The sequence below is a fragment of the Salvelinus alpinus genome, chromosome 35 (genome assembly GCF_045679555.1).
Source record: "Salvelinus alpinus chromosome 35, SLU_Salpinus.1, whole genome shotgun sequence".
NCBI classification, from domain to species: Eukaryota; Metazoa; Chordata; class Actinopteri; order Salmoniformes; family Salmonidae; genus Salvelinus; species Salvelinus alpinus.
The window spans coordinates 22,749,109-22,762,093 of NC_092120.1; the positions used below are offsets into that span (position 1 = coordinate 22,749,109).

The 12,985-nt window shown below is 43.1% G+C and overlaps 1 protein-coding gene across 2 annotated transcripts in view; it reads left to right on the top strand.

Annotated features, from left to right (window-relative positions):
• Window positions 1–490: 490 nt before the first annotated feature.
• mms22l (MMS22-like, DNA repair protein) overlaps window positions 491–12,985 on the top strand; it is a 35,502-nt gene continuing 23,007 nt past the window's right edge. Inside the window, exons 1-13 of one of the 2 annotated variants that reach the window (XM_071383652.1) lie at window positions 491–572; window positions 968–1,235; window positions 1,969–2,094; window positions 2,219–2,271; window positions 2,481–2,568; window positions 2,774–2,951; window positions 3,897–3,990; window positions 4,219–4,349; window positions 9,540–9,653; window positions 9,873–10,049; window positions 10,287–10,349; window positions 10,447–10,566; window positions 10,747–10,982. In XM_071383652.1, coding sequence (XP_071239753.1) covers window positions 1,060–1,235; window positions 1,969–2,094; window positions 2,219–2,271; window positions 2,481–2,568; window positions 2,774–2,951; window positions 3,897–3,990; window positions 4,219–4,349; window positions 9,540–9,653; window positions 9,873–10,049; window positions 10,287–10,349; window positions 10,447–10,566; window positions 10,747–10,982 — 1,556 coding nt within the window. In that variant the 5' untranslated portion in view covers window positions 491–572; window positions 968–1,059. The other variant, XM_071383653.1, reaches the window with a different exon arrangement.

The window sequence follows — 12,985 nt, forward strand, 5'->3', positions numbered from 1 at the left end:
TCAAGACCGTTAACATTTTCATTTTGCCTGGACAGCTGACAAAAAAATATCATCCCTAATGTCGTTGTATAACCCACAGTAAAGCAAGGTATGAGCTTCAGTTTCAATGGAACCATCGTTACAAAAAGTGCGTACACGTTTATAGGTACACGTTTATCTAGGGACGTGTTTATGTATTGACCAGTCTCAATAGCGAGAGGGACCACTGACAATGACAGGGTTCAGTAGGCTGCATACACCATTAATTATTTTTTAGATTTTATGAATTGGTTCCCAACATTGAACCATTCTTGAGAAGTTTAGATGGCTTTTTCCCCCACATGTAGGTAGGCGTATCATTATTTTATAATCTTGTTTTTTTAATAATTCGAATGATAACTGTAATGTATTTGCTACAATTTAACAGCTACATCACTCCTCCTCAAAACTTCGGACCAATCATCCGGGAGATATCGGTTGCGTTGCCGAATTTGCGCATGCGTAGCTCGTGTGCTCCTTTGCGCGGGAGAGACAGGCGGAAGTGAAAACCCCAAACAGAGCATTCGGAAAGGATTTCAGGATTTCATCTGGAGGTGAGCTAGCTCGTTAACCAAACCAAGCTTTTTTTTGACTTTGCGTTTCATTTGATGGTGTAACTGCAGTTTATTCAACAGTGCTGCTAATATAGGTGTTTTGACGATGTTATTCAGGGCATAAAGTCAAGACTCAGAGTAACTGCTTCTAGTAGTGAACCACGGCACAGATAGAACAGTGAGTTAGTTATACAAATATAACGTTAGTATTTCAGTGAACTGTAACGTTAACTAACTAGCTAAGTAACGTTAGAGGTTGGCCAACATTAGCCCTGTAAGATTACAAGGTTAACTTGGCTAACTACGTGTACGTTTTATAGATGTGTTGTTTAACTGTTTAGGTTGTCATTTGTATCGTTTCAAAAACGATTAACGTTATATTGACACTTCCCCAGCTTCATTTCTCATCTTCCCAACCAAAGTGCCATGGCCAGACTGTTGAAATGGCAGATTGTGTCTTTAATGTCGCTTCTCTAAAGTGAAGACAATGGAAGAGGACATCAGCCAGTCACTGACCCTGCCGGTGTCACCCTTCGCAGGGGAAAGCCAGTGTGAGCTGACCCCAGCCCTGCCACCCTGTTTCTCCTGTGCATCTGACCCGGGTCGGGATGACACCCGGCCACTGTCATCTGACAGTTATATTGGCAGGGGCTCCCTGAAACGGTAACGTCTCTATGAGCACACTGCTGAGGCATATCTTGGCAGGCTAATATTATACCGAACAAAAATATAAATGCAACAATTTCTATTTTTTTTACTGAGTACCAGTTCACATAAGGAAATCAGTCAATTTAAACAAATTATTCCATTCAGAAATACTCCTCAGTACTCCTTTATTCAGTGTATAATCTACTGTATAAGAGTACAGATACATTACATTAGGCACTTGTCATGGTAAATACAGAAGGAAAGTCCCGCCTACTTCATGGATCGTGTCCCACGGTGTTTTTGAATGGACTTCAAGAATATATAATCAAATTAATAAAAAAGTGGTCGTTTAAGATATATGTAATAATTATATTAGTATTTGTGGATTAATTGACTTCTACCCGATGCCTTTCATGAAGATTTCAGATTGATTTAGTAAATTAATCCACAAATATAATATATATCTTAAATTACTGTGTTTTCATGAATTTGACAATATAATCTTGAATGCCATTCAATAACAGCATGGGACATGATCCAGGAAGTAGGTGGGACTTTCATACCGTATGTGACGCATAGTAACTCAAAAGATCGTTAGATTGGACAGCTGACGACAGTGGACAGAAATAATATGTTGACCTTGTTATAATACAACAGAATTGTTACCGACAATATTGTTTGAGGAAAACTCCCTGTCTTCAGTGTCTTTTAGGCTGCAGCAGATCTTAGTTACTATTGTCTTCCATAGGCTGCTGTTACGTCTGGCCCCAGCCCCTGCAGACTATGAAGATGACACAGTGGATATCTTTGGTTTCCCATGGGTGACAGAGACTGCTCTGGTGGAATCTACCAAGCTTTTGTTCGGCCTGTTCAGGTGGGAATACAGCCAGATAATGTGGAGTATCATTCATTTATTTCAGACTATGTATAACTGCCTCACTGTCTCTAATTCTCGGGGTTTCAAGGTCAGTATGTCACAATTTGTTGTCACCTTTCAGGCAAAAGCTTCTTAAATTAGAGACCCTGGTGCAGTCCAGCTCTCATGACTTTGGTAAGCCAACTTAATGTATACCTTGCTGCTCATGGTTTTGTGAGGGGTTCATAAGTTGAAATTTGAGGAAGCTTTGTGGTAATAACCAAGTGTGATGTGATTTGATTTGGTATGGTGGTGGTTTGATTTCTTTTCCCTGGGTTGTTATGATGGGGAAATCTTGTACTGTTTTTGTTGTACTGTATATACTTGACAATGCTATGTTTCAGGCCAAGCCAGCAGCCTCCATTATGAGGCAGAAGACCTGAGGCAACAATGTGTGCTGTTTCTCCAATATGTCAAAGTCTTCCTATACAGGTAATGCTGCTGGTCAGTAATTACTGATTCTCACTGACTGTGTTCCTGGCCTAGGGCATAGGCTATATTTACTAGGCATATACATATCTAGTTCCAGTAAAACAGTGTAAGGATTTGTTTTTTGTTTTAAAAGGTCAAAGGATCAGCATTCAGGTCTGACACCTGACTTTTCTGTGGTTCCCTATGTGACCTCTGCACCCTGCAGGTACCTGGAGCCCACCTGTCGCCTGGAGGAGGGCCCCTGTCACCCCTATGAGGAGCTGGAGGCTCAGCTACCCTCTGCTCTGCTGGAGGAGCTCTTTGGGGTCACCCTCCTCATAGGGCGCCTCAAAGACCTGCCAGCCAACATCCAGAGTGCCCTCACCATACAGCACCAGGGCAAGGTAGCCCCCCCCCCCCCACATACACACACACACACACACACAAAAAGCATGAATATTGTAAGTGAATACCAGACCTGGGTTCAAATATATGTGTATTTGAGTATCTGGTATTTAATATACTTTTTCTGTGTATTTGAATATTCAAATACACAGCCCAAAACAATTATTTTTACTTGAGTATTTGAATGTAAAAAAACAAATTGTCTGCCAAATTGTATTTGACAGTATGTTCAAATACTTATTTCAATTTGACAGTATGTTCAAATACTTATTTCAAATGCTATTTTCAAATACTTGGGTTAAATGCATGAGAGTGTATTTGAGTCAGTGGATTTAAGTTTTTCAAATACTTTCCAAGTGTATTTTTTTTTTACTTGTCTTTTCAAAGAAAATATATCTCAGTACTTACTTCTGTCGTGGAAATTCTACACAGGGACACTCAAAGTCAATCTTAAATTAATCATTCTTTATTATCAGCGCCCTGGGGAGGTTCCAACCAACTCAATTCACCAAGTACACATGTCGATCAGGAGCTCTACCGGGGCAGTCCCGTTAGTTCTCTTATATACTGCAGACAAGTTATATTTGCATGTTTTAGCTTATTCATCGTTCATAATTAATTAATCATTAACGTTTGCTTCATTCATGTGACTGACCAATACTGGGTCATGCATGTGAGAGACCCTACGAGGCAACACAACACCCAACACCCCAGGAGGCTTCTTGTCTAGGCTGAGACCTTGAGATATCTTTTGTTCTCAAATCAAGGGTCTGGGCGTACTGCCAACTTGCAGATACTGATAGTGAGGGTTCGTTCAATTAGTTACATTATTAGAAAAGCACATACATAAAATGTTCCATTACATTTCGTAAGTATGTGAAAGTAATTTAGATATTTGAAAGTATTTGAACCCTGGTATGCTTTTACTGTATATCTCCCCTCAGCTGTTTCCTCCCTCCTGGCATTTGTTACACCTCCACCTGGACATCCACTGGTCAGTGTTGGAGATTCTCCACCTGCTGGGGCAGAGGATGCAAGGTATGTGTTGATTTTATTGTTGTTATTTAGGATCTCGTCTCACCTATCATAGGGTAATCTTCCAAGGCAAAACAAATTACATATGCAGTACTGCAAAAATCGAAAACGGATCTGAAATACACAATATGAAGAGAGAGGAAAAATAAGTTGAGGCTGGTGTTGTCAGGCTGGTATTGTCAGTGTATTGTAGGTCTACTGCATTCTTATTTGTCTGTTTGACCTTTGCAGGTCAGGTGGTGTACGCCCACCAGTTTGTGAACCTGACAGGGGAGAACCTGACCAACAACAGCCTGTTTGAGGAGCATCTCTGCAACCTGCTCTCTGACCTCACTGGCATGGCCATGGGCAAATACAGCAAGGTACTGTGTATGGGGTTATACATGTGTGTTGTGTTCCTTAACAACACTAACCATTGAGTAAGCCATGAGGCAAACCCCTTAAAAATGTTCCAGGGGCGCCACACTATGGCTGACGCTGTGTTCCATCTCTCTGTGGGTAGGTGGTATATTGTTGTATTTTATTAGGATCCCCATTAGCTTTAGCAAATGCAGCACTCTTCCTGGGGTACACATGAAACATTACATAATACAGAACATTAATAGACAAGAACAGCTCAAGGACAAAACGACATAAAAAAATGTTTAGGGCACACGGAGCCTACATATCAATGCATACACACAAGCTATCTAGGTCAAATAGGGGAGAGGCGTTGTGCCGTGAAGTGTTGCTTCATCTGGTTTTTGAAACCAGGTTTGCTGTTTATTTGAGCAATATGAGGTTGAACGGAGTTCCATGCAATAATGGCTCTCTATAATACTGTATGCTTACTTGAATTTGTTCTGGATTTGGGGACTGTGAAAATACCCCAGGTGGCATGTCTGGTGGGGTACGTGTGTGTGTCAGAGTTGTGTGTAAGTTGACTATGCAAACAAGATTTTCAACACATTAATGTTTCTTATAAATGGAAGAGGTGATGCAGACAGTCTCTCCTAAACTCTTAGCCAAGAGAAAGTATTTATAGCAGCCCTCTGATTACAATGAAGAGCAAGACGTGCCGCTCTGTTCTGGGCCAGCTGCAGCTTAACGATGTCTTTCCGTGCAGCACTGGACCACACGACTGGACAATAATCAAGATTAGACAAAACTAGAGCCTGCAGAACTTGCTTTTTGCTGTGTGGTGTCAAAAAACCAGAGCATCTCTTTATTTCGGACAGACCTCACCCCATCTTTACAACCATTGAATCTACAGTGGGGAGAACAAGTATTTGATACACTGCCGATTTTGCAGGTTTTCCTACTTACAAAGCATGTAGAGGTCTGTAATTTTTTATCATAGGTACACTTCAACTGTGAGAGACGGAATCTAAAACAAAAATCCAGAAAATCACATTGTATGATTTTTAAGTAATTAATTAGCATTTTATTGCATGACATAAGTATTTGATCACCTACCAACCAGTAAGAATTCCGGCTCTCACAGACCTGTTAGTTTTTCTTTAAGAAGCCCTCCTGTTCTCCACTCATTACCTGTATTAACTGCACCTGTTTGAACTCGTTACCTGTATAAAAGACACCTGTCCACACACTCAATCAAACAGACTCCAACCTCTCCACAATGGTCAAGACCAGAGAGCTGTGTAAGGACATCGGGGATAAAATTGTAGACCTGCACAAGGCTGGGATGGGCTACAGGACAATAGGCAAGCAGCTTGGTGAGAAGGCAACAACTGTTGGCGCAATTATTAGAAAATGGAAGAAGTTCAAGATGACGGTCAATCACCCCCGGTCTGGGGCTCCATGCAAGATCTCACCTCGTGGGGCATCAACGATCATGAGGAAGGTGAGGGATCAGCCCAGAACTACACGGCAGGACCTGGTCAGTGACCTGAAGAGAGCTGGGACCACAGTCTCAAAGAAAACCATTAGTAACACACTACGCCGTCATGGATTAAAATCCTGCAGCGCACGCAAGGTCCCCCTGCTCAAGCCAGCGCATGTCCAGGCCCGTCTGAAGTTTGCCAATGACCATCTGGATGATCCAGAGGAGGAATGGGAGAAGGTCATGTGGTCTGATGAGACAAAAATTGAGCTTTTTGGTCTAAACTCCACTCGCCGTGTTTGGGTAAAGAAGAAGGATGAGTACAACCCCAAGAACACCATCCCAACCGTGAAGCATGGAGGTGGAAACATCATTCTTTGGGGATGCTTTTCTGCAAAGGGGACAGGACGATTACACTGTATTGAGGGGAGGATGGATGGGGCCATGTATCGCGAGATCTTGGCCAACAACCTCCTTCCCTCAGTAAGAGCATTGAAGATGGGTCGTGGCTGGGTCTTCCAGCATGACAATGACCCGAAACACACAGCCAGGGCAACCTAAGGAGTGGCTCCGTAAGAAGCATCAAGGTCCTGGTGTGGCCTGGCCAGTCTCCAGACCTGAACCCAATAGAAAATATTTGGAGGGAGCTGAAAGTCCGTATTGCCCAGTGACAGCCCCGAAACCTGAAGGATCTGGAGAAGGTCTGTATGGAGGAGTGGGCCAAAATCCCTGCTGCAGTGTGTGCAAACCTGGTCAAGAACTACAGGAAACGTATGATCTCTGTAATTGCAAACAAAGGTTTCTGTACCAAATATTAAGTTCTGCTTTTCTGATGTATCAAATACTTATGTCATGCAATAAAATGCTAATTAATTACTTAAAAATCATACAATGTGATTTTTTGTAGATTGCGTCTCTCACAGTTGAAGTGTACCTATGATAAAAATTACAGACCTCTACATGCTTTGTAAGTAGGAAAACCTGCAAAATCGGCAGTGTATCAAATACTTGTTCTCCCCACTGTATATGTTTTGACCATGACAGTTAACGCCAAGTAATTTAGTTTCCTTAACATGTTCAACAGCCACACCATTCATTACCAGATTCAGCTGCGGTCTAGAATGTAGGGAATAATTTTTTACCAAATGCAATGCTCTTAGTTTTAGAAATGTTCAGTACCAGTTCATTACTGGCCACCCTTTCCAAAACAGACTGCAACTCTTTAAGGGTTTCAGTGACTTTATTAGCTGGGGTTGCTGATGCTTATATGGTTGAATCATCAGCATACATGGACACACATGCTTTGTTTAGTGGCAGGTCATTGGTAGAAATAGAAAAGAGTAGAGGGCTTAGAGAGCTGCCCTGCGGTACACCACACATTACATGTTTGACATGAGATAAGCTTCCATTTGAGTTCTGTTAGATAGATGGCTCTGAATCCACGATATGACAGAGGTTGAAAAGCCATAACACAAGTTTTTTTTCAACAACAGGTTATGGTCAATAATATCAAAGGCTGCTTGAAATCTAACAGTGCAGCTCCCACAATCATCTTATTATCAATTTCTTTCCATCATCAGTCATTTGTGTCAGTGCAGTACATTTTGAGTGCCCTTCTCTATAAGCATGCTGAAAGTATGTTGTTAATTATTTGTTTACAGAGAAATAGCACTGTATTTGGTCAAACACAATTTTTTCCAACAGTTTGCTAAGAGCTGGCAGAAAGTTTATAGGGCTGCTGTTAGAACCAGTTGCTTTACCACTCTTGGGTAGTTGAATTACTTTGGCTTCCCTCCAGGCCAGAGTACAGACTTTCCTCTAGGGCTCAGATTAAAGATATGACAGGTAGGAGTGTCCATGGAGTCAGCTACCATCCTCAGTAGCTTTCCATCTAAGTTGTCAATGCCAGGAGGTTTTGTCATTATTGATCGATAACAATAATTTGTCCACCTCTCCCACACTAACTTTACAAAATTAAAACATGCAATTATTTTCTTTCATTAATTGTTTTCTTGGCTCACTGTTTGTTGTTGGCATTTCCTGCCTAAGTTTGCCCACTTTGCCAATTAAGTAATCAATATGCAGTAAGTCGGCCAGTCGTATTAGCCACTCTTTTTGCCCCGTCTCTTTGAACCAATTCCTCATCAATCTATGGAGCCTTAACATTTTTTTACATTTTAGTCATTTAGCAGACGCTCTTATCCAGAGCGACTTACAGTAGAGTGCATACATTTTATTACATTTTTTTTTTTTTTTTTTTTTACATACTGAGACAAGGATATCCCTACCGGCCAAACCCTCCCTAACCCGGACGACGCTATGCCAATTGTGCGTCGCCCCACGGACCTCCCGGTTGCGGCCGGCTGCGACAGAGCCTGGGCGTGAACCCAGAGACTCTGGTGGCGCAGCTAGCACTGCGATGCAGTGCCCTAGACCACTGCGCCACCCGGGAGAACAGTTCTAACAGTCAGTTTTTTAACATGTGCACGTTTATCAATAATTGGAAGAAACAATTTCATAAATTCAGCAAGTGCAGGGTCTGGATGCTCCTTATTAATCACATCAGACCAACAACTATTTTTTTTAACATCATCCACAAGTCACAGCAAAATCTTTTGTATGATCTCTTATACACTATTTTAGGCCCAGCTGTTGGAACGTTGACTTTCCTGGATATAGCCACTATATTGTGATCACTGCATCCAATGGGTACGGATACAGCTTTAGAACAAAGTTCTACAGTATTAGTAAAAATTTGATCAATACATGTGGATGATCTTGTTCCTGTAGTGTTTGTAAACACCCTGGTAGGTTGATTTAATAACCTGAACCAGATTACAGGCACTGGTTACAGTAAGAAGCTTCCTCTTGAGCAGACGGCTTGATGAAAACCAGTCAATACTCAAGTCCCCAAGACGGTAGACCTCTCTGTGTACATCACATACACTATCAAGCATTTCACACATATAATTTAGATACTAACTGTTAGCACTTGGTGGCCTATAGCAAAACCCCAAAAGAAAGGGTTTTAGATGTGCCAAGTGAACCTGCAACCACAACACTTCAATAAGATATTCTCTAAGCATTACAGAGATATGGCTCTGAATATATATATATATATATATATATATATATATATATATATATATATATAGCAACACCTCCCCCATAAGCATTTCTGTCTCTTCTATAGATGTTATATCCTGTATTGCTACTGCTGTATCATCAAATGAATTATCCAAGTGACTCAGAAATGGCTAGGATATGAATGTTATCTGATGTTAGCAAGTTATTGATTTCATGAACCTTATTCCTAAGGCTATTTTCAGCCCTTTCCTTGGTAGCTTATCAGAGATAGACATAATAGTGAAAAGAGCAAACAAAGCAAGATAAAAAATATATATACATTCAACAGTCCATTAATCAATTGGTGTGTGTGCTGCGGGGTTAAATCTACGAACCCATAGGCTTGGCTCTCTCATCCCTTCCAGGCTTCTGTGAGGGAGGGTGGACAATGTCATGGCGGATGTAAGCAATGTGGTTGTGACTAAGAGTTGGTGTGAAGAAAAACAAAAAAAACAAATTCCTAATAACTTTTCATATGGTTATAATACTGCCTGGAAAGGGTGAAATCGATAGGTAATTTAAAACCCACAGGCGAACATTTACATCTCTGTAAGAGTTAGTAGCCTCTTCCCGAGGGTATTCCTAACGCTTTCCTCTGTTCTAGGTAAGGCCTACTGAGGCCCTGACCAGCCATCACTACCACTGCACCTGCACCAAAGAGCTGTGGATACTACTTATACACTTACTGGAACACAGGAGCAAAGTGTTACACACACAGGTGAACACACAGACACACGTGAACACTTTGTGATAACTCTATGATTCGGTGACCATTGGATTTTATCTGCATTTAATCAAATTTGACATAGGGTTTGTATTTACAACTGTGTGTGTGTGTGTGTGTGTACTTGTGTGTGTACTTGTGTGTGTGTGTACTTGTGTGTGTACTTGTGTGTGTACTTGTGTGTGTGTGTACTTGTGTGTGTGTTTCCCCCAGTCTTTCTGGAACTACATGAACACACTGCTGCGGTCTCTGATCAGTGGCCAGCCTGTAGCAGAGCAGTACGGTGTGCTCCCTACACACTGTAAAGACCCGCTGGGCTTCACCTGGTGGCTTGTCACTCACTTGGCTGAGCTGGGACAATACAGCCGCAACGGGGCCTTCCAAAACGAGGTAATCTACCTGAGATCAGGGGGCTATAAGGAGGGATGTCCTAAACTGTAAAGGGGTGTGATTTTTCCCAATGAATCAGATCTGGCTGAATTTCTGAAATGTGTCCTCCATTTATAGTTGAAACGGTCAAAAATCCAGATTTTTGTCCCGATCGCATCCCCTGCAATTTTGACTTCTTGCCAAGCTTATTAGACTGTATGTTTTGTTGGTAATATAATGTATGCTCTGGTCTCACAGAAACAGCTGGAGGACAACTGGAGTTTTGTGGGTGAGCTGCTCAAGTCCACCTGTAACCCTAAGGTAGGCTCTCGCTCAACGAGGATATTGGTTATGGATGGGCGCATGGTTTCTGTGTCCAGTTATAATTTGTTTGTTGATCGATCTGCGTGTGTTACAGAGAGCGCTACAGGAGGATCAGATTAGAATGCACGTCCACTGCTGCCTGAGTCTGTCTCTGCTATGGAAACCTAACAATAGCACTATCACCACACTCTGGGAGTACTACAGCAAAAACCTGGTAAAGAACACCTCTAACACACCACTCTAAAACGTGGACAATATGTAATGTACAGTATGTTTTGATGTGTATGAGATGTTATGTCTATTCTATACAGCATAATTATGTGCCCATTAACCCCCCCCCCCCCCCCCTAAATATCCCAATTACATTCTCCCCTCCGTCTCCCCTTCCCTTCAGAGCGGTTTGTTCACAGTGCCCTGGTTAGGGGTGTCGGGGCTCGGCAGCGTGAGCAGAACCCCCCTGGCCCTGTTGGACCAGGCCCGGAGCTGCTGCTCCCCCTCCCCCCTTCGTTCCTCCGGCCACACCCAGCTGTACCGCTCAGCCAACTCCTTTCAGATCTTCCTCAGAGTGCTGGCTCTCTACCTGGCCCAGGAGGACGCAGGCGGCGCCCCTTGGAGGCAGATCAAGGGCAGGTGAGGCGTGTGTGCGTGTTGGGATGGGTAACATGGAGGGGTACAGAAAAGGAGGCCAGTTAAACCCCTAAGGTACTCTTTAAATGGAGCTAAATTAGTTTAGTTCAATATTATGTTGATATGAAATATTGTCCCCGAAGGGGGACAGGTGAGTCCACATTCACAGGCACGACTCTCTGTGCCTTGATGTTGACGTGTGTGTATGCCTGCCAGGTGTGGCACAGCCCCTCTCTGAGGCTTTTCTATTTGCTCAGACTCCCAGGGAGAGCAGGTGTCTCAGGAGGAACCGCCACCTGCCTCTCCTCTCCTCCCAGTGGAGACCAGCCTAGTCCCACTGAGTCCCACATAAAACCCACAGCTGTTTCCCAAACTCCCCCAGTTATGGCTCCTCTTTCTGGGGGAGACCAAAGACAATAAGCCCATCCAAGCCCATGGATCCCAACATCAGAACGTGGCCTGGGACTGGCCCGGCTGGGCGCCAGCGAGGAGGATAAATCCGCCTAATGACTTCCCTCTGTCTGGAACGTGCTCAGCCGCTCCGCAGACATGAAGGCTAATTAGCTAACGAGCATGGCGGTTAATTCCCCTTAACGAAGCCGTGTTGGTTTCCAGCACGGATGGGGGTGGGCAGCGGCAGGGAGGTTGCTGGCAGGGACCGGACTGGGCTGGGCCTGGTCCAGATTAGAACACCCCCTCTCCCTCTCTCTCTGCTCCAGTTCCCTCGAGAAGAGCCGGGCATGCTTACGGCGTTCCGGCAACGTTCCCGCTGGCTCCGTGGGAGGCCTGTGGTGGCTGCATTAATGGGATCGACTGGGAGAGCGCTGATCTCTTGTGCCGGGAGTCGTGAGCATCTGCTCGCCTCCGGAAAAAGATGTCCAGGATAAACAAACACATAGACGGACTGTTTGTCTGACAGACAGAAAACACAGGAAAAAGCCTCCCAACCTGTTACAGACAAACTATAAATCCACTGCTGTTTTTCTTTTCTCTAACCACTAGGCAGGTAGCCTAGACAGGTAGCCTGACAAGGTAAAAATCTGTCGTTCTGCCCCTGAACAAGGCAGGTAACCCACTGTTCCTAGGTCGTCGTTATAAATAGGAATTTGTTCTTAACTGACTTGCCTAGTTAAAAAAAAAAGAAAAGAAATCTACCTTCGGTCTCTCTTTCTCACCTTTTCCCTTCTCCTCTTACTTTTTCTCTCTCCGTGTAACATGTAGCAGAACTTTAGAACCAGTCATGGTTAGGGCTGTTACGGTGACCATATTACTGTCACGAGTCATGACCGCAATCAAATTCCGGCCACGGTAACTAAGCTTCTCCGAGCTCTGATGGCCATTAGTAGCCTACCAAACTTGCGAACTGCCTGGTACTCAGCACTCTATTGTACCTCGAATCACTCTGACATCAATGCAAAGGTGATTAAAAATCAAACACTTAATGAGAGCTTATGTTGCTCAAGGTTTCTATAGGCTATGCAATTGTGTGAGATGGCCTCTTAAAAACAGGATCCCATCAGCTTTCTATAGGCTAGGCCTCTATTTATTTATTATCCTAATATTTAGCACATTGCTTCACTTTACAACAGGAATATAGCCTACCTGGCTGGCATGAAAATGAACCACAGGAAAAGCGTCCTCCATTCGCTATTTAAGTGCATAGATGACGGGTGCGTGATAATGGTCCATTGTAAATCAAAACTAATTTCACACATACAGTACCAGTCAAAAGTTTGGACACACCTACTCATTCAAGGGTTTTCTTTATTTTACAATTTTCTACATTGTAGAATTATAGTGAAGACATCAAAACTATGAAATAACACATATGGAATCATGTAGTAACCAAAAAAGTGTTAAACAAACATATACAGTACTAGTCTTCTTCAAAGCAGCCACCCTTTGCCTTGATGACAGCTTTGCACACTCTTGGCATTCTCTCAACCAGCTTCATGAGGAATGCTTTTCCAACAGTCTTGAAGGAGTTCCCACATATGCTGAGCACT